Genomic DNA, 24,771 nt, shown 5'->3' with positions numbered 1-24,771 from the left:
GTCTGCCTCCAAACACTGGGGACTTACCTTAACCTGCTCCTAGAAGCTCCACAAACTTGTACTGCAAGATACAGTGTCACTGACTTTTTCTAACCTGGTTCCTTCACCACTTCTTGGAGTGGCTAAGCAATACGATTGTTTTTAAATAATTACAACAACTAGCCTTTTCAAATGAACAGCCTTGGTTTTATATTAAAAGGAAAACATGACCTAAAAGCATATCGAAAGCACGGGTTAAATCCATTTCACCTGCCTTCCCTAATCTAGGTTGTTTTGGAACTCGGCTCGCAGCCTAAACTATAAGATGTTTGCGGGAGTGGTTTTCCAGGAACTTGGCGTCAGCTGTGTCTAATTCCAGCTGAGATGATTACGACTGGATCGGATGACCAACCCCTCAACTGGGCATGCGTGAGTGTCCTCTCGGTGACCTTTTGAAGGCGCCGAGGCCTGTAATTAGTTACAGCTGGGCAGAAGGACATTTACCGCACCTTTTTCCAATCACTTTTCCCCATGGCCCCCACGCGCCCCACGAGCCCCATACCTCAGACCAACCCGCTTCCTTATGCAGTTATCCCATAAATACCCCAGCCCCTTGCCTTGGGTGGGGATGCGGGTTTGAGATTTGTTCCCTCCTCTGTTTGCTTTGCTTGAAACCTCAGCATCCCAGCGTTTTGGTACGCTGTGCCATGGGCAAAACAAACCTGCTTCAGGGCTTCCGTGGTGGTGCAGTGGTTAAGAATCCGCCTGCCGATGCAGGGGACACGGGTTCGAGCCCTGGTCCGGGAAAATCCCATATGCCGCGGAGCAACTAAGCCCGTGCACCACAACTACTGAGCCTGCGCTCTAGAGCCCGTGCGCCACAACTACTAAAGCCCATGTGCCACAACTACTGAAGCCCCGTGCCACAATTACTGAAGCCCGTGCACCTGGAGCCAGTGCTTCCCAACAAGAGAAGCCACCGCAATGAGAAGCCTGCGCACCGCAGCAAAGAGTAGTCCCTGCTTGACACAACTAGAGAAAGCCCACGCGCAGCAACAAAGATCCAACGCAGCCAAAAATAAATAAATTAATTATTTTAAAAAGCCTGGTTCAGTAACAATATGATCCAGGTTATAACCTGAGTGGAACCTCAGGCAGTTGTTAGGAGCTGCTGCTCTGTGTCCATCCAGGTTTCTGCACTCTTCTTTCCTCACCACCTACCCTGATATTTTGTTCTTCTTTCTCTATTGGTCCCATCTTCTGGTTTTCTTCTCTTCTTTTGCTACCTAATGGAACACCTTAGCCATGTTTTCCTCTTCCCGTGGTGTTGAGGTTAATAGAACTTCTGATCCCCCTCGAATTTCCTCATAGTAGTGACTAAGTGATTTGCAAGAAATCACCCTATTTTCTGGAAATGATATCCTCTTTTTCTGCCTCTAATGTGTGCATTCATCTTTTGCCCATCTATTCAACTCACTGATAAGAAAGGAGGGCTTGCCATTGAATCAGAACTTCTGATTATGGAGCAAAGAAACTATGGTAATTAAAGAAGTTCTTAGATCACACTACCTTATAAGTTATATGAACATGCTAAAGACATCTGCGTATATTCTTCAACTATATGAGCCAGCTACTTCCACCGAGACTGGTGTTTAGGGAACCTTGGGTCTGACATAATACATCACACATAACTGAGGCTACTTAAATCGTGTCTTTCTCTGAAGAACCAGTTTTTGGGATACATACAGAATTGAGGGTATCGAATAGGAATGAACAGTGGAAGCACCTAATTAAATACACAGAAACATCAGCCTGGTCATTTGGACTTATTATCAGCTCCACTCTGCCCCAGCTGTGCTAGGGAAAGCTGAAGGTACAGAATTAGATAAAACAGAATTAGATAGTGGCATAACCTTGTAAATATATTTAAAATCACTGAGCTGTACACTCTAAAGGGTGAGGGGCCATGTTGGACATGACCAGGACTCTCCTTACAGCCTCTATCAAACTACTTAATAGTCTGTTCCTATTTCCCCAAACCTGTCCTCTGAAAGAAAGCCTAAGGCAGAGAGGGAGCGGTATCGAGGACCGAGGCACTGACCTTCTGGCTCTACCTTTTCTTGCTCTTCCCATATTCCCTTAGTCAGTGGAAGGGCTTTGGTTTGCTTCCTCTTCCTGTGTGTTGAAGACTGCCTCTACATTTTGTCCTTGGCCTTCCTATCATGGACTTTAACCAGCCCCTTTCCTGAGGGTCATAGTGGTGGAGAGAGTAGAAAACCTGGCTACCTTTAAGGAAGCAATTCAAAATAGCTCTTACATATCCCCGGTGGGTATGAATCTTGCTCACATCTTTTTTCCTTCTCCCACCAGGTAGAAATAAACATTCAACGTGAAATCTAAAAGGGCTTATATATATTTTTTGGGGGGGGGAGGGGGTACGCGGGCCTCTCACTGTTGTGGCCTCTCCCATTGCGGAGCACAGGCTCCGGATGCGCAGGCTCAGCAGCCATGGCTCACGGGCCCACTTGCTCTGCGGCATGTGGGATCTTCCCGGACTGGGGCACAAACCCATGTCCCCTGCATCGGCAGGTGGACTCTCAACCACTGCACCACCAGGGAAGCCCTAAAAGGGCTAATATTTTGGTTTGTGTTCTCGCCCTTTTTCCCCAATTTTTTTTTTTTTTTTTTGCGGTACGCGGGCTTCTCACTGTTGTGGCCTCTCCCGTTGCCGGACGCGCAGGCTCAGCGGCCATGGCTCACGGGCCCAGCCGCTCCACGGCATGTGGGATCTTCCCGGACCGGGGCACAAACCCATGTCCCCTGTATCGTCAGGCAGACTCTCAACTATTGCGCCACCAGGGAAGCCCTCTGCTCAAGATTTGATTCCAGAAAGACAGTGTCTGGCTTGGCTTCGGTCCAGTGTCTGCCTCTTAGCTGACGTCAGGACCTAGAACCCCAACTACTGCATCCGGTCTGTGTGCTGTTTCCAGAAAGGTAGGGGACACGTGCTGGCAGCCAAGTGAACAAAGCAAAGGGACAGGTTCTATCTACGTCATGTTTTGAATGAATGAATGCTGCTTACGTCTGTGCCTTCAGTTTCTGAGATGCAGGGGGGTGGTTTTGGGGGGGAGCAGTGTGTGTTTACAAAAGCAAATGTTTTAGAAATGGTAGGAAGTGAGGAGGGTCAATTTCAATCTCTGCAGGGAATGAACAGTGAAGGGGGATGTTCTCTTCAGTACTGACTTTATATCTCAGGATACTAAACGCTCACAACTTATTTAGCTCAGAAAACAACAGAGCTTCTATAACTCAGTCGAAACTGGGACCACAGCCAATTTTACCTAATAGAAATTTCCAAGCAATGAACACAGAAATCGCTGCCTCTAAGCTACTCAGAACTGAGCTGGGAATTTTTTCTCATGGCATAAAGAGTCACAGAGTCGATTTTTTAAAATTATTCTTTGGGTCCTGCTCATCTGAAAATCTGCCTCAACATGAGCTGTAAAGTCACAAAAACCAGTTTCCCAGCCCAGATCAACCACTTATTAGATATAAGCTTAGACACGTTAATTAACCTCCATCAGCCTTAGTTTGTGATAAACTGGAGATAATAATGCCTACACCATAGGGTGATTGTAAAGACTGAGTTAGAAAATATGTTGCGTGCCTAATACAGCACCTCTTTGGGATTCCTCTTGATTAAGCTCTTGTTGGTCCTTGCCATGAGAATGCTCTGCATACAATTAAAGAATACATTGCTAGGGGCTTCCCTGGTGGCGCAGTGGTTGAGAGTCTGCCTGCCGATGCAGGGGATACAGGTTCGTGCCCCAGTCTGGGAGGATCCCACATGCCGAGGAGCGGCTGGGCCCATGAGCCATGGCCGCTGGGCCTGTGCATCCAGAGCCTGTGCTCCGCAATGGGAGAGGCCACAACAGTGAGAGGCCCACGTACCGCAAAAAAAAAAAGTATAGGTAATGACTCACCTGGTAATTTAATTTCCCGGGGGGGGGGAGCGGTCACTGTATCAGGTGTCCCCCAAGACCAACCTCATGTTCAGTGATTTGCTAGAAGGACTCACAGGACTAAGAGGTAGTTATACTCCCAGGTACAGTTTATTGAAATGAAAGGATACAAAACGAAACCAGCAAAGGGAACAGGCGCATGGGGCAAAGCCTGGAGGAAACCAGGCAGAAGCTTTCCAGAGTCCTCTCCCAGTGGAGTCACACAGGGGGCACCTAATTCCTCCCATGGCACCGTGTGGCAATACTTGCAAAGTGTGTCTGCCAGGGAAGTTCACTGGCCTCATTGTCGAGCTTTTTATTGGAGGCTGACCACATAGAGACCCTCTGCCAAACACGTGTCAAAATTTGACTCCCAGAAGGAAGCAGGTGTTCAGCATGAACATATTGTTTGCACAGTCTAGACACAGTGAACTGTCCTTATCATTAGGGAATGGTGGGAAAACTCCTGAAATCCAAGTTCCCAGATGCTAGACAAGGGCCAACCTTGCAAGCAGGGCTTGCTAAGAACAGGTGTCTCAGGGCTGCTGTGTCAACTCTTTTCTGCACAGTCTCGCAGAGGCCCCTCTCCCCAATCCCCATCGCCTCTGATCTTGGACTTGTTCCGGATTCTGTTGGGTAAGCTCAAGTCTTGGAAACCCTGTAAGAGATCTCAGGATCTCTGGTTTTATTCAGTTTTGCCATTACTATATAAGAAGCTTTCAAAAACATGTTACATAAATGAGTCATGTAAAAAGAAAAAAATTGGATAATTTAAAACCTGAAAGAAAATACTCTGAAATATATTAACAAAGGAAAATGCTATTACATGAGAGTTTTGTTGTATTTTTATATGCCTTCCAAATTTTCTAGAATAAACACATACTATTTCTATAATTAAAAAACAAGTAGAAATAAATGTTATTTTCCAACAAATCTGAGTGTTGGTCCTGTAGATGAGATGCAGAATCTTCAGGGATGGGCCCAGATCCACTGGATAACTTTGACCTCAGGGATATTTTTGGCCACAGGCATTCTGGGTGAGGCCCACATCACAAAGCATTTGTCCTTTGGGACCCAAACTTAGTGTTGTTCTCTTCCATTCAGTCTTCATAAATAAACTGGGAAAATACAATGGTCAACACTTAAAGCAGATTTGTCAACTGATAAACTAAAAGTAAAAAATCAGAAGATCCACTGATGTTTCTCAGCTTCCAGTGGCAAATGCTACAAACTATAGTGATGCAATCAACTTTTCGCGATCTCCACTGATGGATGGAAACAATTTTTAAAAAATTTTTCATTACTTTCCAAGCATATCTTCCTAAGGTTAATATTAAAACTTAGCTTGTAGGAGGAGGAATCCTAAACACATTCTAGGTAGCAGTGGGAAACGATCCTAAATGTTTTTCAGTTTGGCATCAGCCATACAACAGTTTACATTGTTACCACTTATTATAACTTATGATAACCAGCAAGGATTCAACATTAAGTACCCAATTTGTCAGTACCCGGCTACTCTGAGTAATGTCAACTCTTTATTTCCCCCCTCGTAGTTGAACTTAGTTTCTTCATCACTTTAGTCCCTTTACAGCAAGAGAACTGTACATCTATAGCTAAACTACATTTTCCACAACAGGAAGAAAAAAATGTAATTAAAACTATAGATCAGATCTAGCAATTATATTCCCAACAGAAATGGGGGACCCATGTGCAGTAAAAACATGTACCAATATCTTTATGGCAGCTTTGTTCATAATTACCAAAAACTGGATACAACCAAAATGTCCATCAACAGTGGATAAATAAAAAATGGGTAACTAAAAAAAGGGATAAAATTGTGCTACATTCATATAACGGAACACTATACAACAATGAAAAGCTATGAAGTTTGACAAGAACACAAAACATACAGACATAATGTTGAGTAAAAGAAGTCAGGCAAAATAGAGATGCACTGTATAATTAATTCCATTTATGCAAAGTTTAAAACAGGCAAAAGTAATTTGCAATATTGGAAATCAGGGTAGTGATTACCCTTAGAGAGGGAGACAGGGAAGGGGCACAAGAGAGACTTCCGAGCTGCTCATAACATCCTGTACCTCAGTCTTGGCGGAGTTTGCACAAGTTATTCATTTGTAAAAATTCACTGTGATAAAAACTTAAGATTTATACACCTGTCTGTATACTTTACCGCTATAAAAATACTACTCATGGGGACTTCCCTGGCAGTCCAGTGGTTAAGCCTCTGTGCTTCCAATGCAGGGGCACGGGTTTGATCCCTGGTCAGGGAACTAAGATCCCACACGCTGCGTGGCGTGGCCACAAATAAATAAATAAATAGATAGAATTGTAAAAAATAAAATAAATATTAACCAAAAAGGAGGGTTTTACAAAGAGCTTATACATCAAAAACAGACATAGTTATTATGGTTCTTTTAGTAAATGTTCAATAACTCTAAGAACCTGACCAACAGTGTATATGTAACGCCTATTTCTCCAGATTTTATGCGTCTTTGAGTCAGAGGAATCTCTTTAACTCTAGCGCAAATGTCTGGGTCTTGCTCCCATTTTCCATAGCAAACCTCCACGCCCTGTGCACCAAGTCATGTATTTCTGGGAGCCTCCCTGTGCTCCCAGTCATGCTGGCAATTCCTCTGCCCGTTGAGCCAAGTGCTTCCTCCAGACCTTCTAAGCTGTGCAGGAGTGAAGCACAAGAGACTGATTCACCTGCTCAGGTGGGATGTTAAAACAGTGTTTCTTGGATCTGAGTATTTTTTATAAAGCTCAGTGAGAAAACTCTTCCAGTTTTTACGCACGGCCTTCTACGTGCTCGTGGAAATCATGTGTCTAGATATTTAGACCGGGGTATCGAGAAACTGCTACAGTGCCCCAATCAGACTTACTGCTCCCCTCTGACAACTAAGGTTTCTTGCTGGCTCAAGCTCATCAGCAGATTCCTTCTACCCTTAGGGTGAATTCTTGCCCAGGAAACTCCTCAGCCTCCACCAGCCTCCCACAGCTGGACATGCCCTCACCCCAGCAACGGAAAGGGCATGACTTCTCTCCCCATGATTCCAACCTCCCGTGGGTGTATTGATGTCACTCAGGCCTGTCTCACCAGTTCACAGATGTGCTCAGACAGGCCTGAAAACCTGTGATAGACCCCAGATAAACCAGTGTAGCAATCCCTCTACTCTGCTACTTTAGTACCTGCAAACTCAGATGCTTGACTCATATGGGAGCCCAAGCCACCAGTACACCCAACTCTGAGTGTGTTCTAAATCTAGCATAAGAATGTTAAGATTCTTAAAGACGCAGACGTAGAGCATGGACCTGAGGACACGGGGAGGGGGAAGGGTAAGCTGGGACGAAGTGAGAGAGTAGCATGGACATATATACATTACCAAATGTAAAATAGATAGCTAGTGGGAAGTAGCCGAATAGCACAGGGAGATCAGCTCAGTGCTTTGTGACCACCTAGAGGGGTGGGATAGGGAGGGTGGGAGGGAGATGCAAGAGGGAGGGGATATGGGGATATATGTATACTTATAGCTGATTAACTTTGCTATACAGCAGAAACTTACACAACAATGTAAAGCAATTATACTTCCATAAAGATGTTTAAAAAAAATGTAAAAAAAAAAGAATGTTAAGATTCTTCACAAAATGTTAAAATCTTCTTTTTAAAAAATACTTCTTCAATGTTCTGTGTGAGAATAAGTTATTTCTTTACATGTCAATACATCTACATCTAAGATTTTGAAAGGGAGAAAGTGCCATCTATTTTATGCTCTGGCTAGAGGGATGAAAATAATCAATTTTGATTCATCTTCTTCAGAATACAGGTAATTTTTGTTTGTTTGTTTTTCATTTATTTTATTTAAGTACAGTTGATTTACAATGTTGTGTTAATTTCTGCTGTACAGCAAAGTGATTCAGTTACACACACACACACACACACACACACATATATATATATACATTCTTTTTCATCAGAATATAGGTAATTTTTTCAGAGTGTTTTGGTGCATAAATATCTAGAACAAAGAAAGAGAAATAAAGCAATAATTAAAATTGCAATCACATCCTTTGCTGAACCACTCGATGGCCTGAGATGTTGAGTTCAAATAGCAAATTCCTCCACCTGCTGGTATAAGCTTGACTCTGCAGTTCTCACACTTAAATCTCAAAAATATAAAATGATGATTTGTCATGAAAATTATGGGTGGAGTGAAACTTCATGTTTTCATCTTAAACTGGAAATGTACTGTGATATATAAGAAATAGCACTTCCAAGAAGAAAGAGAAACAGCTGTTGTCATTTGGCTTCAAGACGAATACAAGATGCTCTTTCTTTCCTGTGAACTGAGCACTTAAGTTCTGCGCTAACTGTTTCTTCCTTCAGCATATTCTGCCTTGTATTTTCATGTGAGTGTGGTGCCTTAACCTAGTTTAAAAGTTCTTGGTAAGGCAGAGACCGTGGCCTGTATTTTTTGTACCATTAGCAGTGAGCACAGTTCCTTGCATACAATGGGTGCTCATTCAGTGATTGATTTGTTGACTTTCCAAGTTGGTCCATTCTTCCAGTTCCTTCTTTCACCAGGAACATGACCAAAGGGGAGTCCTCTATAGTCTTTGTTGTACAATGACCACTCCCACAATATACTTAAGTATAAAGGGGAGTCCTCTATAGTCTTTGTTGTACAATGACCACTCCCACAATATACTTAAGTATAAAGGGGAGAGAGGAAGCAGATAAAGAGAGGGAGTGAGTTCCCAGGAAACCAGGGACTGGGGAAACAATGTGTCTGGCTACTCTGTCATCAGTTTGGTTCACTGATGTATCCCAAGTGCCCAGCAAAAGGCTGGACACATAGTAGTTTCTTAACAAATATGTTTGAAATAAATCAATAAATTAAAACATTGAATTTGAAAAACAGAGATAGGCTATGCTATGCGAAACTATGCTGAATGAACTCTAGCACAAACAACCAGAAATGCAAAAAGAAAAGCCCGACATTTGTGCATGAGATCAGCTTTTAATACATCATCCAGACTCCCAGGCTTCATCCTTGAAAAAATTAAATGAAAAGGAAGCTATTTTTTTCTCTGTAATATGTTTTAAGCTGATAAATGTTACCTCAAATCCAAGCATCCTATTGGTTAGAGCTTTAAAGATGGATGATTAACAGCTCAGAGAAGTTAGTGTTTGCATTTGAGAACCTGGTGTTTGTGATTCCTTCAGTTTACTCCTTAAGAGAACAAAATTCTAAAGAACAGTAATATTTGTATGGCAGCTATATGTTTTATAGGTAGTCCCTGCAATAAATCTATTACGCACAAAGAACAAGTCAAAATGTGGACCAACTATGGTCAGCACGACAAAGGCCCTGAGACAAGGTGGCAGGGAGGCTGTCTCTAGTGCCTGTTGCATCTTGATTATCTGCCGAAACCCTAGGCTTAGCACACTTCTCACTTACCTTCCTCTGTCAGGATTTGTTCATATCTCTTTGCAAAACTTTCCCAGAATTTATCTCCTATAAATGTTATTCATTCCCATAACAAGGTGAAAACTTTTTCTGAAACATGAGTCTTGTTGCATTAGTAATAATGCCAGAGGGTAAAGCAGGTACAAACAGTACGAAAACTCAGGTGTGTACGAAATGCAGCTTTATTTTTTATATATAGTTTGAATTTCTAATTGGAACACTCATTCCTCCAGGAAAGGGAAAATGTGATCTCACTTAATTGGCCCATTCACTCCAAGCACCAGTGGCAGGGGATTGGGGGTGGGAAGCCCAGGCCTTGACAAGTCTCCCCCTGGGTATTTTCTGAGTCAGCCTCTGGCATCCGGTCTTCACCCAAGGGCTGCCCCACGCCTCCCTGGGGATGGGGAGTCTCTGTGACCAGTGTCTAACCCCTGACTACTGACAGCCTCCTCCCTGGGGTCCTGCTACTTCCCCTGGATCTTCCAGGCAAGCAGGGCCACACCCAGGCTGCTCCCTGGGGTTTCTGCTGCCTCCCCAGGGAGGCAGGCTCCCTCCAGGCTCCTTGCTCCAATATCAGTGACATCTCTACTCCCCTCACACCCACTGTGATAGCTTCTCACTCCTGTGAGTCTTCTCAGACCCTTGGCTCTCATTCAGCATCTCCCAAATGTTAACCTAGACCAGCTACAAACCAGGAAGGCTACGTCCTTCCTCAGCGAGTAGGAGCACAAGCTAGAGTGGCTCCTCAAGGGAGATGGGGAAAAGTAAACCACCAGGAGAATAAGGGAATTGCTGACTAATATTTCAAATAATAATCCCATCCTGGGCTTCCCTGGTGGCGCAGTGGTTGAGAGTCCGCCTGCCGATGCAGGGGACACGGGTTCATGCCCCAGTCTGGGAAGATCCCACATGCCGCGGAGCGGCTGGGCCCGTAAGCCATGGCCGCTGAGCCTGCGCGTCCGGAGCCCATGCTCCGCAATGGGAGAGGCCACAACAGTCAGAGGCCCGCGTACTGCAAAAAAAAAAAAAAAAAAAAAAGGCCAGAGAACAGTATAAAACAAACTAAGGGGACAGAGTAAGTAGGTCAGCTAAAGTGCAGTGAGAATTCATGCTTACTTAACCGATCCCAAACCAGAAAACAATATGCAAATATTTGAAAACCTCTTCAGCCTCTTAACCTGTTAAGTGATCTTGAGCAAACTACTTAACTTCTCCAAGCCTCGGTTTCTTCATCTACAAAATGGGAAGAAAAATAGAACTTGCCCTACAGAGCTGGTAAGAGGATTAAATGAGGGAACACACATTAAGAGCCTAGCCAGAGCCCTTGGAAAATGCTAGCTGCAGATTTGATGAATCTGAAAGTGGTGTGCCAACACGGTAAGCCCTAGTTTGGAATATAGTGGCTGTTAACCTATGTTTGTTATCTGATATCTTTCTGGTGGTTACCAGAATGGGCCTCATAGACCTCCAACTGCAAGGAGCATAACTGACCAAGGGCCACGGATGTCCTTGCTGGGCTTGTGAAAAGGCCACGCCTCCCCAGGTTGCTCCCAGCAATGGCTAAGAGAGCATGGTGACTTGTCTGACAGTTGGCTTTGGTGCCAGAATTGCCAGTAGCCTTACTGGATCTTCCTGGGACTGAGGGCAGACTGGGATGCTTCCTCCCATTGTTCCCTCCCTCTCTTCTTCACTGGGGGTCAGACTTGCATCATAGCCTGACACTCTACCAGGCTAACTTGGCTCCTTCCCCATTTTCTTTCCCACAGGCATTTGCCCTAACAAAATCCTTGCATGCTGAATCCTGTCTTGGCATCTGCTTCTCTGAAGACCCGGACTGACACACTTTCCCAAGTTCTTTTCTGACAGTGGCCAACTTACACTTGTCTTGTGAGGTCTGCACAGTTTGTTCAGCTATTCGCAAGGGCCATTTCATCAGAGCAGCCATGAGGAAGCCGCAGCTGAGAAACAGGAATTAACAGGGGGGTCATCTTTGCCAAGGCTGGTGTAAACAGAGGTGAGCATCATTAAGTCTGACACTTTTTCAGGGAACCACAGTTTTGGGTGTTTCTAGTCAGGGAGAGGCTGAAGGAAAGGTTTTTAAAGATTGTAATCTTCTTGGTCAAGTAACTTAACCTCTCTGGGCCTCAGTGTCCTAGACCAGTACAGAATGAGCAGATGTTAGATTTCAAAGGGACCTGGGAGACCATAAGCTCTGTGTTTCCCAAACTTCAGTTACATTTGTACACTTTTAGGCCAACCCATGTGCCACCAAAATGCTAACTTTTCTTTAAGTAAATTCACTTTAACTTAAAATTTAAAAAGCGAAGTTTATGTCAAAGTGTTAACTGGAGAAGTATCATTTACCATAAATGGAAGACAACGTTATTAAATTCTTGTTAGATGCTAAAACCTGAAGAAGATGTAGAGTCTGGACCTGCTCTCTGTTAAAAAATATAGATTAACCAGTGTTAAAGACCTGCTAACACCAAGTACTTTCTAGAAAGACTGGAAGAGAAGTGAAAAGACTATCTGACAATGTGATTCATTGTCATTCAAGACTAGATCTATGACACACTCCTAAGTCACCTAAGTCACCCCTTTCACATGGGCTTGGATGATCCCTCCCCTCATGCTGTAGTTTGGACAGTCTACCATTCACAGTTTTTCCACTTTGAGGGATGTGCAACTCAGGGGTGTAGGTTTACTAACTGGCTACAGAATCAAGCAAATAGTGTGTTTATTAGTTCATCATTATCCTGGGTTTCCAACAAGAACTTAGTCCATCTAAATAGATAGGGGGGCTAGGATCCACCTAGTTGAAATTTTCTTAAACAAAACTAAGAAGCAGCAAGTTTGCCTTTGGTGTCTTCCATCTCTTCTTTTGCACCCCCTAATTCCTCACTCCCCATCCAAGTACCCAGACAATTCTTTTGCCTTTTGCTGCTCAGGCCTCCCTGGGAGTAAGATCTACTCAGACCTAGCTTCCCCTCATCTCACTGCTCCACCCTATTTTCCATCTAACTGCTGAACTATTTCACACCAACCTGTGAATGACCCAAAACTGGTTTAATGCTGTGACCATTCTAGAGGTATTCAAAACTGCTTTTAGAAACACATTTTTTATCATCTAATTTGTCAAGAGACCTGCCCTTTCAGCCTCCCCTCAAACTTTACCATAGAGGCCTGGTTATTTTAAGATCAACTTTTTTTTTAAATTTATTTTTTATTTAAGTATGGTTGATTTGCAATATTAGTTTCAGGTGTACAACATAGTGATTCAACATTTTTATAGATTATACTCCATTTAAAGTTATTACAAAAGAATGGCTATAGTCCCTCTGCTGTACAATATATCCTTGTTGCTTTTTTTTTTTTTTTTTTTTGGCTGCGTTGGGTCTTTGTTGCTGTGAGCGGGCTTTCTCTAGTTGCGGCGAGCAGGGGCTACTCTTTGATGCGGTGCGCGGGCTTCTCATTGCAGTGGCTTCTCTTGTTGCGAAGCACGGGCTCTAGGCACTTGGGCTTCAGTAGTTGTGGCTTGCGGGCTCTAGAACGCAGGCTCAGTAGTTGTGGCACACGGGCTTTGTTGCTCCGTGGCATGTGGGATCTTCCTGGACCAGGGCTCGAACCCGTGTCCTTGCATTGGCAGGCGGATTATTAACCGCTGTGCCACCAGGGAAGTCCCTCGTTGCTTATTTATTTTATACCTAGCAATTTGTATATCTTAATCCCCTCCCCCCCTCCTTCTCTCCACTGGTAACCACTAGTTTGTTCTATCTGTAAGATCAACCATTTTGATGCTGTTCCACTCTCACTTTTAATTCAGGGTATTTCTGGCCTCAACCAGTTGGCCAGACCCTCATCCTTGTGCCTCCTAAATGCTTTCCTATGCAGGTCATCAGTACTACAGGCACTGCATATTGTAACTCAGTCCTGGCTCTGCCCCAAAGGCCTAGAGTCTAAAGCCCTGACATTGGGAGGACAAGGGGTCTGGATATTTTTGCCAGACCTATGAGATCTGAAGTTTTATTTTTATGGTGAGAGCTGCATTTAGCCTGAGTCAAGTAATCCTCCCCCACACACCACATCAACTCAAAATAATCAGCTTTGGTTTATTATTAACAGTAAAGTCCATTAAAAGTTGCACTAAGATTTTTTGGGGGAAATTCAATTCTGGCAATGGACTGTTTCTAAAATAATAGATTACTACCACATCTTATTGAAAAAGAAAAAGCCTCTGACATCCTAAAGTACAATGTGTTTGCCTTTGCCAATGTTTAAACACACACACACACACACACACACACACGCACACACACAAATAAATACCACCAACGCTGGAGGTGAATGGTGCAAAGATCAGCCTGTACTGCAGAGTAACACAGACTGCTTTGTTTCCTGTAAACAAGGCAACCAGCCCAGTGAGTTATCCCTTCATTTTACAGGACACACCTGTCTCTTTTCTCCTCCCTCCACCCCGCCTTCGGTTAAACAAGAGGCCAAAGGTAAAAGCCCCTGCCACCTAATCAGCCTGAAGGTCCAGCTCAGAACTTCTGATTCTCACTAACTTGTCTGTACAGATGAGCAGTAGGATGCTTTGACAGGGCAAGCATGAGTCTAAGAGTCAAGAAGCCCGAATTCCTGACTCCTCAAAAACTAAATGAAAGCAAAGCGGGTGCCCTGGGTTTCTTTTCTGATCCTAGATCGGGGGATGTCAAGGACTAACAGGGATGTGGGACAACCGAAGTAAAAGAGTGCTGACCCTCCAGGATCCCTTCCGAAGCTTGTGGTAGAACCCATTCCAGGTGAGAAATAATAGAATAGCAATAATAATAGCATAGCAAATAAACCTCTGTAAAACAAAAGTTTGCCAGCAACCTGCTGTTACCTGAAAACCGGGTTCGCCTCTTGGTGGGTGTCGAGCCAAAAGACACAACCAAGCCAAAGATCGGGAGAAGGAATAATTTATTATTTGCAGCAAGTAAGGAGAACACCCGGAATCCTTCCCAAAGCAGAGTCTCCCTCAACAGCAAAACTGGGGATGTTTTAAGCCAAGGGTACCTGCATATTCATGAAAGGGCTGGAGCAGAGAACTCGGCAAAGAATTGGGGCAAAGGTAGACAGAAGCCAAGCTTTAGTTGACTTAAGTCATGAGGGTCAACATCATCCTTCCACCCTCCGCCTGGGTGTGTGTGGGGGGCCTTAGTTCCTGCAGACCTCAAAGATGGGTATCAGATTGCTATGTATATCCTTTGAGGAGTAACTAGGACTGTTTTTATCACTGAACTATTATTTCTTGACTGCTTTTCCTTTGTTTCTGCATTCCCTTACTTCCCTTAGGGTCATTAATCACTGAGACGTCTTCAAGGAAAAGCATTGTGGCCAGGCTTAGATCACAACATGGCTTAGGCCAAAAATGCCTTCTCTTACGTCAAGAAAGCCATGCAGGTGGTTCTCCCATCTCCAGGGACCTTCCCCCCCTGCCCCCCATCTGCTTACAACGCTTTCACACCAGACATCCTCCTTCTACCCAAGACTCTAGAGTGGGGAGGCAGGACAAATTCCCTCCTCTACTCACCCGCCAGCCCCATTCCCCAGATCCGGAAGGAGGCGTCAGAGTGTCCACGTGAATCACCAAAGGTCCCACCTTCAACTGCCAAGAGGATTCAGCCCAGGTCCCTGGCCGCCAGCCCCCCACCTCCACCCCCTGGCATATCGGGTGCGCAGAGGTCGCGACAGGTGCGCTCCCGCCGCCCTACGCGCCCTGCCCGGCCCAGAGTCCCACGCAGGGGCCGGGGTTTCCCTCCGCCTCCCGGGAGGGCGGGCTGCAACCCCGGGCGGCGCCGCACCGAGGGGCGGACCCCAGACTTCTCGCCGACTCAAAAGCGGCGAGAGGCGCAGGGCGACTCCGCCCCTGTCCTGCCGCCGGGCGTCTGGAGCCACACGTCCTGCTCGCCGCCGCCATGGCCAAGCCCCTGACCGACCAGGAGAAGCGGCGGCAGATCAGCATCCGCGGCATCGTGGGCGTGGAGAACGTGGCCGAGCTGAAGAAGAGCTTCAACCGGCATCTGCACTTCACGCTGGTCAAGGACCGCAATGTGGCCACCCCCCGCGACTACTTCTTCGCGCTGGCGCACACGGTGCGCGACCACCTGGTGGGGCGCTGGATCCGCACGCAGCAGCACTACTACGAGACGTGCCCCAAGGTACGCGCCCGGGCGCGGGGGGGGGAGGGGGGCTCCTCGCCGCCCCTCGCCGGGTCGTGCCCTTCCGGGACCGCGCGAGTCCAGCAGCCGGGCGCCGGGACGGTGTCCGCGGCGGGGTGGGTGGAGCCCCCGGAGTGACCTCTCCTCACCCCGTTCTTGCCCCCCGCGAAGTCCGGAGTAGAGCGTCTGGGCGGCGGGTGGGCAGCCCAAGGGACAGATCCGGCCCTCCGCCAACACCCCGTTCACACCTCGTGGGCCTCACTGCGCTTCCTGCCCGTGGGGACCGCCTGGAGCCGACGCCCAGGCCTCCCTCGCCTGTTCACTTGCTTCACAAACTTTTTTGGAGCATCTCCTCTCAGCGTTTACTCTGAGATATCGGGCGGCTCCTCTCGGTGTGCCAGGCACAGTTCTCGGCCCCAGGCAATCGACCCAGAACAAAACGGATGAGAACCCTGCCTCGGGGAAGCTGAATGTTTAGGGAGGGAGACAAATGCAAACGGTAATAAGAGTTAAAGGGGGGGTAGGTGGGGAAGAGTGGGAAGAAGGTGCTTCAGAGCCCATAGAACTTTTGGAGGACTAGATGGGGGTTTCGCGGGAGACCCGGGCTTGTCGTAGGTACTGCCCGAGTGCGGTGAAGAGGGAGGGGTAGAGGTCCCTCCCCGTGGTCTGAGCTCTGAGCGCCCCCCGCCCCTCGACCAACACGCAGTTCCTGGGAGTGGGGTGTGGAGCTTCTGGACTTCCTTGATTCCTGCGGACTGGAGGCCGAGGGCCAGGCCACCCGGGAACTGCTGAGGACTGCTGTTCACAGACCACCCCTACCCAGTGCGCGGGGGCTAGAGTGGACGCCGCTGGGAGCACGGAGGAACATTATTTCCACCTGGCCAACCTGGGAAGGCGGGGTGGGGAGGACTGAGTAGGACTTGGCAGCCAGAGGGACTGTGTTGTGTAGAGAGCGGGTGAGAGAGCAGCTCTGGCAGCAGCAGTGAGGATGGTTGTGAGTCTTGAGAGAGGAAACTGGAAACGCTGGTTGGAGGCATATTGGAAAGGGTGAATGATGGGAATATCCTGGAGGTAGTGGGAAATACACATAAACATTTATTAGGATTTTTTTAAATATGTAAAGCATGAGAAAGAATAGCCCGTATTCCAAGTGCTCAAAGAACCCCTAAGCAAAACAGTCCTCAGAGTGAGAAATTGCAGCTGTAACAAAGCTTTTAAATGGAAAGTAACTTTCCCACCCACCCCTGAGGCTTAGGCCTCTACCCAAAGGTAGCAACTGCTAAACTATATCCTTAGAAAACACTTTATGTATACATATATTTACCATAATTTTTATTTGCATAGAGGGGACTGCACTTTACCTTAAAAATTATTATTTAAGTTTTTAAGCTGGAGAGTGAGATGATGAGCCATATTTTAGAACCTAGCCCCCTCCCCTCCCCACACACTTCCGAAGCATTTAGTGCCATAGAACACAGTTGCCTGGTACGTTTCTCCTCCAGTGACTTATCTGGTACTTCATGGTTTTCTTGTTCTCTTGTGAGTTTCTGCACTGGGCAAGCATTTCTTACTTACGCAGGTATAAGCCAGGCATTCTGATAGTGATACAAGCGAACAAGATCCATTCCACACATGTTCATAAAGTGTCTACTCTGTGACAATCATTCATATAATAGAAGGTCCCTGCCCTCAGCATGGAGTGGAGCCAGTAGGTGTGTCCAATCTTCTCTCCCACTTCCCCTGCTTTCTAGTAACTGCAGATGAATCCCAAATCTGGATCTCTAGTCTCAATTCCTTTTCTGGCTCCATTCCTACATTTGTAAGTGCTTGGTAAACATACCTAGATCTCCCCTTATTCCCTTAAACTCACCATGTTAAAAACTCAAATCATCATCCCTCCCAATCCTGCCCTCTCTTCTGTGTTTCTAATGTTAATAGCATTGTCATCCTGACAGTCACCCAGACACAAAACTTAGTTTCACCTTTGATTTCCTCCTGTATTCCCCGTTCAACAAGTTGCCAAATTCTGTTGATTTCTGCAGTTTGCCTTGAAAATACCCACTCTCCTCCGTTCTCACTTCTCTGCCTAACTGAGGCCCTGGCCTCTGGTCTTCGATGAAGTAGATTTCTAAGTATTTACCTTGCTTCCCAGAAATGGTTAAACTGGCTGCATGCAACTGAATATGGCTATAAGACTTATTTTATTTGGTCGGTTAGACATCTTTAAGCAGTTTTATTTTCCGTACCTTCGGGCAGGACACTCCAGTTCTTGGCCCAGTACTCATTGTTTTTTGTGACTGCCTTTACACACTTATTTTCTGTCTGGCTCCTGAAGGCGTTTGAGTTTGCAATCCCATCTCATTCTATGCATTATAGTCTGATTAAACCTCTTAAAGAGATCCATCTTGCCCTCTGCTCAGATCTATATCACTGGCAGTGTTGCCTTCCACAGTCCTTAAGCACTGAAGGCCCTCCTCAGCCCAGGTGAGCCTGCCCGTCCCATCTTATCTTCCATTACCCTCCCTCCCATTACCTTGCTCTCCCACCAGGCCAATTTGCCGTCCCCATCCATGCCCTGTTCTCCCCACTTCCGGGTCTCTGCCCACACTGCACCCTTCACCCGGAATGCCCTGCCCACCACGTGGGACTTTGCTCGACTCTTGCCTGCCCTGCAAGTCTCAGTTGTGTTGCCGCCTATTCCATACACCTAGTAATTAATACTAGGAACAAATTAAAAGGATTTTTAAAGTATTGCTTATTATTATGTCTTCTTTATTTTATCTATACAAGCCTTTTGAAAATTTCTATTTTTTGTAAAATATATGTAAGATATTAGTAATAGTAGTGCATGCATATAATCTATAAGCTATATTGGAGCTGCTCAAATATCTTTCTATCAGAAGTATGTTTTAAATGTTTAGGGACCACTAACTAAGAGGATGAGGGAGATCAATTTTTTAAGGTCTTTTATACCCCCAAATATAAGGTGCTATCCCCCCAAAAAAAATTTTTATGGAAAAATAGGAAATCACCTTAAATTCATGTCCTTGGAAAATCTGTCATGTAACAAGATGCTCTGTATCAACTACTTTATTTTAAGCAGCAACATTTTTTTAGGAAGACCTTGAAATGTCTTAAAAACTCTTAAGTCCATGCTAATTTAGAATCCTTAAAAGGGAGACAAAGAAGCTTAACACAGATATCGTCATTATTCCTGGGACTATGAGCTCACAATTGCAAGTGTCGGATATATATACTGTATTTATAACCAAGCTTTTTATAGATCACTAAAAAGTAAAAAGCAATAGGTAGTGGTTATATTATAGAGATCATGAAAATGCACACAGGGAAGAATGAAGAAAACTGCCCTGATGTTATGTAAATGGATATTTGTGGCTTGAGATGCTCTTTTTTGTGATGCATTGGTACAAGGGCGCCAGCCGTGGGGGGTGAGTGACGCCTTGCACCTCTTTGGCCTGAGTCTGCCCCAGGAAAGATACCTTTTCCCAGCTCACAGAAAGGTATCTAATAAACTAATGAGGGCCCTGATGACAGCATTATAGATATTCAAACAACTTGGATAAAAATAATGATGATGTGCTCTGGAAAACAGTGTTTGCTAACATGTTGACTATCCATGGGAAGACTTAGAATTCAATTGTTTCATAAAATGTAAGTAGGGAAAAGTAAGATTTCTGAATTGACATTTTCATATAAGTATATATCAGTATATACATATAAGTATATATGTGTAACTAATGATTTAAATATCATAATAGGCATTTCTTCTTTTTTTATTTTTATAATAGGCATTTCTTTTATTGAACTATATTCTTTTTTTTTTTTTTAGTACTTCCTGGTTGACCAAATCCTTTTCTTGGGGGTTCTTCCTATTGAGAAATGGGGAAGTCCCTAAAATTTGAGGTGACTTTATATTGATACTGATGCATTTACAGATTTTTATTGTTTTGTTTTGTGTTTGGTGAAAAAGAAAAGAGGAACTGATACAGAGAGTAAGATATTTTATAAGAGGATGATGAAGTTACTGACCCTTTTTGTTTTTTTGACTAGTAAACCTTGCTTGTATTTTAAAGGGTTTTAGGTAAGTCTGAGCTTTGCACCTTTTGCTTTCAACTCTGATACTAATGATATTTACTTGGCTTTTATTATGTCAAAGACAAACAGTTTCTAAGCTGATAGAGAAATGTCCTATTTCACCAAGAACAGACACCAATAAACCTGAGGCAGTCTTTTGTTATACAGAAGGAACTACTGCCAGTTCATAGACTTTCTAGGATAATTTTAATTCTAAAATATTTAATTATAACATTACTTGCAGTAACAGTTAAGGAGGAATACTTTGTAGCCATTGGGTGTATCTTGAAGGAGTTAATCTCTGTGTTTCTTGAATGCCTTGAGATGCTCACAGCCAACCCCACCTGACCCTCATCCTATAAACATTTTACAGATGAATGATGAGCTATGTCAGTCTGACTTCCGTTTACCCCAAACATATGTTTTTTCATGAGGCTCATGAACAGGAAGAAAAAACCCACAAAACATTGAATCTAATGAGTTGGATGAGTTTGCTTTTTTTCCCCTCCCTGGGGGTAAAAGATATATATTTTTTTAAGTATTACCAAAACCAGGATATGAAATGGTTTTCCCAAAGCCAGTTAGTTATCAGTAGTGCTTTTCCTTAGCCCTTCATGCGTCTATAGGAGTCTCATTTGAACCTGAGTTAAAGTAGTCCTGCCTGTTTGTTTCTTACTGGTGACCTTGTGTTTTTATGTTGACAAGTAAGGTTGGCCTCATTGCCGTTAACATGACCTCTCTCTTCTTTGTTTCAGAGGGTTTATTACCTCTCTTTGGAATTTTACATGGGCCGAACATTACAGAACACCATGATCAACCTTGGCCTGCAGAATGCCTGTGACGAGGCCATTTACCAGGTACATTGTCTCCGTATTTCTCTCATTCTCTCCCTTTAAATTTCAAGTTCAACTCAGGAACCTTGGGGATATAGCCGCCCCACCCCACCCCCCCAATGGTGAAAAATTGCTTCTATAGACATGGCTATTACAAACTATTAGAAATCTAAACTTATAGTACTCCTGAGCTCTGGGTTAAGAGGAACAAAGCTAGAGAACTAGTTTTGCCTCATGAGAATTTTGTTCTGCAATCAGTTTTTGACAGCATTATGCAACAAATTACATTTTAGAAATTAGCATCTGAACAAGCCTTTAAGAAGTACTTGAGTCCCTGCTATCAGAAGCACAAGCTTTACTTTGGGCTCCTATATACTTTTTTAAAGGGATCGAAGTTCGACTGTTATTTGTATATCAAGGCAATATGTGAAAGTAATAAACTTTAAAAATTCTGTTGTCATACTTTCTCTATTGCTTAATGAGATGTAAAATACACTTCCTCTTTTAATGAGGAGCCTGAGGTCTTGAACCTAATGCGCTAATTTGTTTGAATGAATATATTTAACTGTTTCTCCTTTGACCTTCAAGCATCTTCATACCAAAAAATAGTCCTTAACCTTTCTGATGTGGTTAATAGGAAGAACGTGTATTTGCAAAGATGCAGTCTAAATAAGAGACTGTTCAAGTTGCTTTTGTCCTGGCATAGGGTTGTTGTCCTCTCATGTGGTCAGCTGCTTGTCACTAGGGCTGGTTTCCTTTGTGTGGGTTTAGTAGAGCATTTCCTGTGAAAGAACCATTGCAGCTCCTCTCTGCTTCCCTTTTCTTTGCTTCCCCTGATATCAGCTGAAAAAAATACACCTCCTTTGCACCATAATCTAACCAGGTGGGATGAAGTGACCCATGTCTCCTTGCTCAAGGTTTATAGCCTACTCTAGACTCACATGTTTAGAATGTTAAAAATCCTGAGCACTAGCATTAGCAGTTGATGTCACAAGGACCCCAGTACTCTAGTCACCAGGGAGCAAGTTTGAAAGCCCTTTGAACAATGAACAGAAGCAAATCCATTTTTGAACTCTTAGAAGATTTAGTTATCAGGACTTGTGTCAGAAAGCAACTTTTGAATAAGGGTAAGGATCCATGCAGGTAACCCCATGGCAACTGTGGCATCCACTTCAAGCATAGTTACGTCTTGTGCATATGTTTTCAAATGTGTAAATTATGTTTCCATGTAAAATTTCATGGATTGCATCACTTTCAGATAAGAATGCAGTCATTTCACAATGGACCATTATTCGCCACGCATGGGCTAGATTATTATCTAGTCAGCAGAGGACAGGTCGTTTAATTTATCTGGCCATCAATTTCCTCATTGTAAGATGAACAGTCCAAAGTGACCTCTAGAGCTGCAGAATTTTGATATGAGTCCACACTGCTGCTAGTGACCTCTGGCTGTGCGGGTCCCAACACTTTGTGGCAGGGAGCTGACTGGCAACCAATTCCATCCATCCCCAAGGTCACAGATGCTCCTTGGCCTCCCACAGTCTCTCTCTCTTTTTTTTTAGTTGACTATAGTTAATTTACAATGTTGTGTTAGTTTCAAGTGTACAGCAAAGCGACTCACCTATATATTCTTTTTTACCTTCTTCTCCATTATAGGTTATTACAAGATATTGAGTATAGTTCCCTATGCTATGCAGTAGGTCCTTGTTTTTGTTTTTGGTTTTTTAAATAAATTTATTTATTTTATTTATTTATTTTTGGCTGCATTGGGTCTTCATTGCTGCGCACGGGCTTTCTCTAGCTGCGGCAAGCGGGGGCTACTCTTCGTTGCAGTGCTCAGGCTTCTCATTGCAGTGGCTTCTCTTGTTGCAGAGCACAGGCTCTAGATGCGCAGGTTCAGTAGTTGTGACTCGCGGGCTTAGTTGCTGTTTGGCATGTGGGATCTTCCCAGACCAGGGATCAAACCCATGTCCCCTGCATTGGTAGGCAGATTCTTAACCACTGCACCACCAGGGAAGCCCAGTAGGTCCTTGTTGTTTACCTATTTTATATACAGTAGTGTGTATATGTTAATCCCACCTCCTAATTTATCTCCCCCTCCCACTATCCCCCCACAGTCTGTTATCTACCCCAGAGAGAAGTAGAGGATTGTAGGCCCATCCAGCAGGACCACAGGGCTGAGGTTTCCCTGACTGCTGTCTGGCCCCTGGTGTCATGGGAAGTGACTCTAACTGGTTTTGGGTTAACCACCTTTGACTTTACTGAGTTGTGGTCATGAAAAGATGAACTTTAGTCCATCCCAAAAAATCTGACCTCATACCTTTTGGTAATTTTCAAAATTTAGTCCAGTTAGTATCAACTTGGTACTGGACTATTTCTGAGGTTTTACCCTGGCAAGAAAAAATAATTTTAAGAAATAGTATTAGCCAACATTTATCGAGAAATACCTACCCAGGAATCATTCTGAATGCTTTGTTTGTATAATCTCATTTAATTCACAGCCCTAAATGAAGTAGATACTATTATCCTCATTTTTAAACGAGAAGTGAAATGCATAGTGACATTTACTGCCTTGCTCAGGTTCATATAGCTAAGAAGTAACAGAGTCGGTAATGGACATTTACAGCCCATACTCTTCTCCAAGCTGCTGCTGTGCCATCTCGGACAGTTTGCGTCTTCAGTCACCAGCACTGCAGCGGGTATCTGATGCCAGTTCAAGCAGTGAGGGACCTGGCAGGATTGAGTTCACAGATGAACCTGAAGACCCAACCCAGAGCTTTAGGAAATGACTATTCTCTCTGAAGTGGCCTGTTTGTATATCTAAAGTTTGTATCCACGTCCTGTGTTGTTTTTCTTTCATCACCAGCTTGGATTGGATATGGAGGAGTTAGAAGAAATTGAAGAAGATGCTGGGCTTGGCAATGGTGGTCTTGGGAGGCTTGCTGGTAAGTGTGCTATTGTCTGGCCCTTGACGCCGTCTCAGATGCCATGCACAGCCATGCTCAAAGAACCAGAAGACTGTCCAAAAGTGCACAGTGTGAGCCAGTTGTACATGTGTTTGTTTCTGAGTCTGCACGGTTGTTTGACCAGTTCTAGACAAACAGTAGAGAAAGGATCTTTAACAAAAGAGACATTGCTTAAAAAGTTTGGAGACATTGCTTCAAACCCCAAAGCTAACCAGATCTTTCCTGTGCACTTAAGGGTTTCCAAAGTGGCCCCTTCACTTCACTGTTATTTGTTTACAGCTGCTCAATTCACATACTTGTGTGGTAGCACCTAAGTTGTTTAGCCATTGTGTTATCGTCTTGTGCACTTAACAGTTTGCTTTTTGATTGACTAGTAGGCAGTGATACACTTGTTATACTATTGGTATGATTTAATTAATGAGGGTTTTTTTTGTATGGATGAAGTTTGAGTTCTTTGCTTTATCCAGGAAATGATTTTTCCACAAATATAGAGGAAAACATTAAAAATATAATACCAATGCCATTAAATTAAAAATATGCATCCTTACCACCAAGCAATTCTACTTCCTGATATCTACCCTAAAGAAATACTCCAACATGTACACAAGGAGGCATGTGAAAAAAATTGCTACAGTATTGTTTGTAAGAGCAAAATTTTAGAAATAACCTAATGTCCATTGATAGAATAGATAAATAAGTAGAGGAACACCATGTTACAGAATAATATGTGTCAACCTAAAAGTGAACTATTTGTACTTCCCTGCATAGACCTCCAAGAGGTGGGGAGCTGGGGGTAGAGGAAACAAGTTGCATTAAAAGCCACACAGTGTGATACCATTTATGTTTTTAAAAAATTAATATTTTATGTGAGAATGTATATATGTAAATCCATAGAAAAAGTCTGGAATTTGAAATACTGAACTGCTCCCTGGGGTCTTCTGTAGAGAGGAGCGCAGAATTGGGGGCAGCAGTCAAAAGGGATGCTAGCCCTGTCAGTAACATTTTAATTGTTTTGACAAAGAGGATGTTACTATATTATTTACTTGTGAAGTTTAAATTTAATAATAGAATGTATGACCACACATGTATGTATCAGTTTGTACTCTATGAAAAATATCTACGTCTTCTCTTTTAGAAATGATTCCACAATCTCTTAATTTTACACACAGTTTCAAATGACTAGAACTCCATTTGCATGTGTTTCA

The 24,771-nt window shown here is 44.0% G+C and overlaps 1 protein-coding gene across 1 annotated transcript in view; it reads left to right on the top strand.

Moving 5' to 3' along the window:
- Positions 1-15,429: 15,429 nt before the first annotated feature.
- PYGL (glycogen phosphorylase L) overlaps positions 15,430-24,771 on the top strand; it is a gene marked incomplete at its 5' end in the record, with an annotated part of 47,319 nt that continues 37,977 nt past the window's right edge. The window contains 3 exons of the mRNA XM_079700448.1: positions 15,430-15,672; positions 20,523-20,624; positions 23,467-23,545. Coding sequence (XP_079556574.1) covers positions 15,430-15,672; positions 20,523-20,624; positions 23,467-23,545 — 424 coding nt within the window. The remainder of the gene's footprint in view (positions 15,673-20,522; positions 20,625-23,466; positions 23,546-24,771) is intronic.

The sequence above is a fragment of the Hyperoodon ampullatus genome (assembly GCF_949752795.1).
Source record: "Hyperoodon ampullatus genome assembly, chromosome: 3".
NCBI lineage: Eukaryota > Metazoa > Chordata > Mammalia > Artiodactyla > Ziphiidae > Hyperoodon > Hyperoodon ampullatus.
The sequence above is the reverse complement of the archived record's forward strand: the minus strand, read 5'-3'. Positions and strand labels throughout refer to the sequence as shown.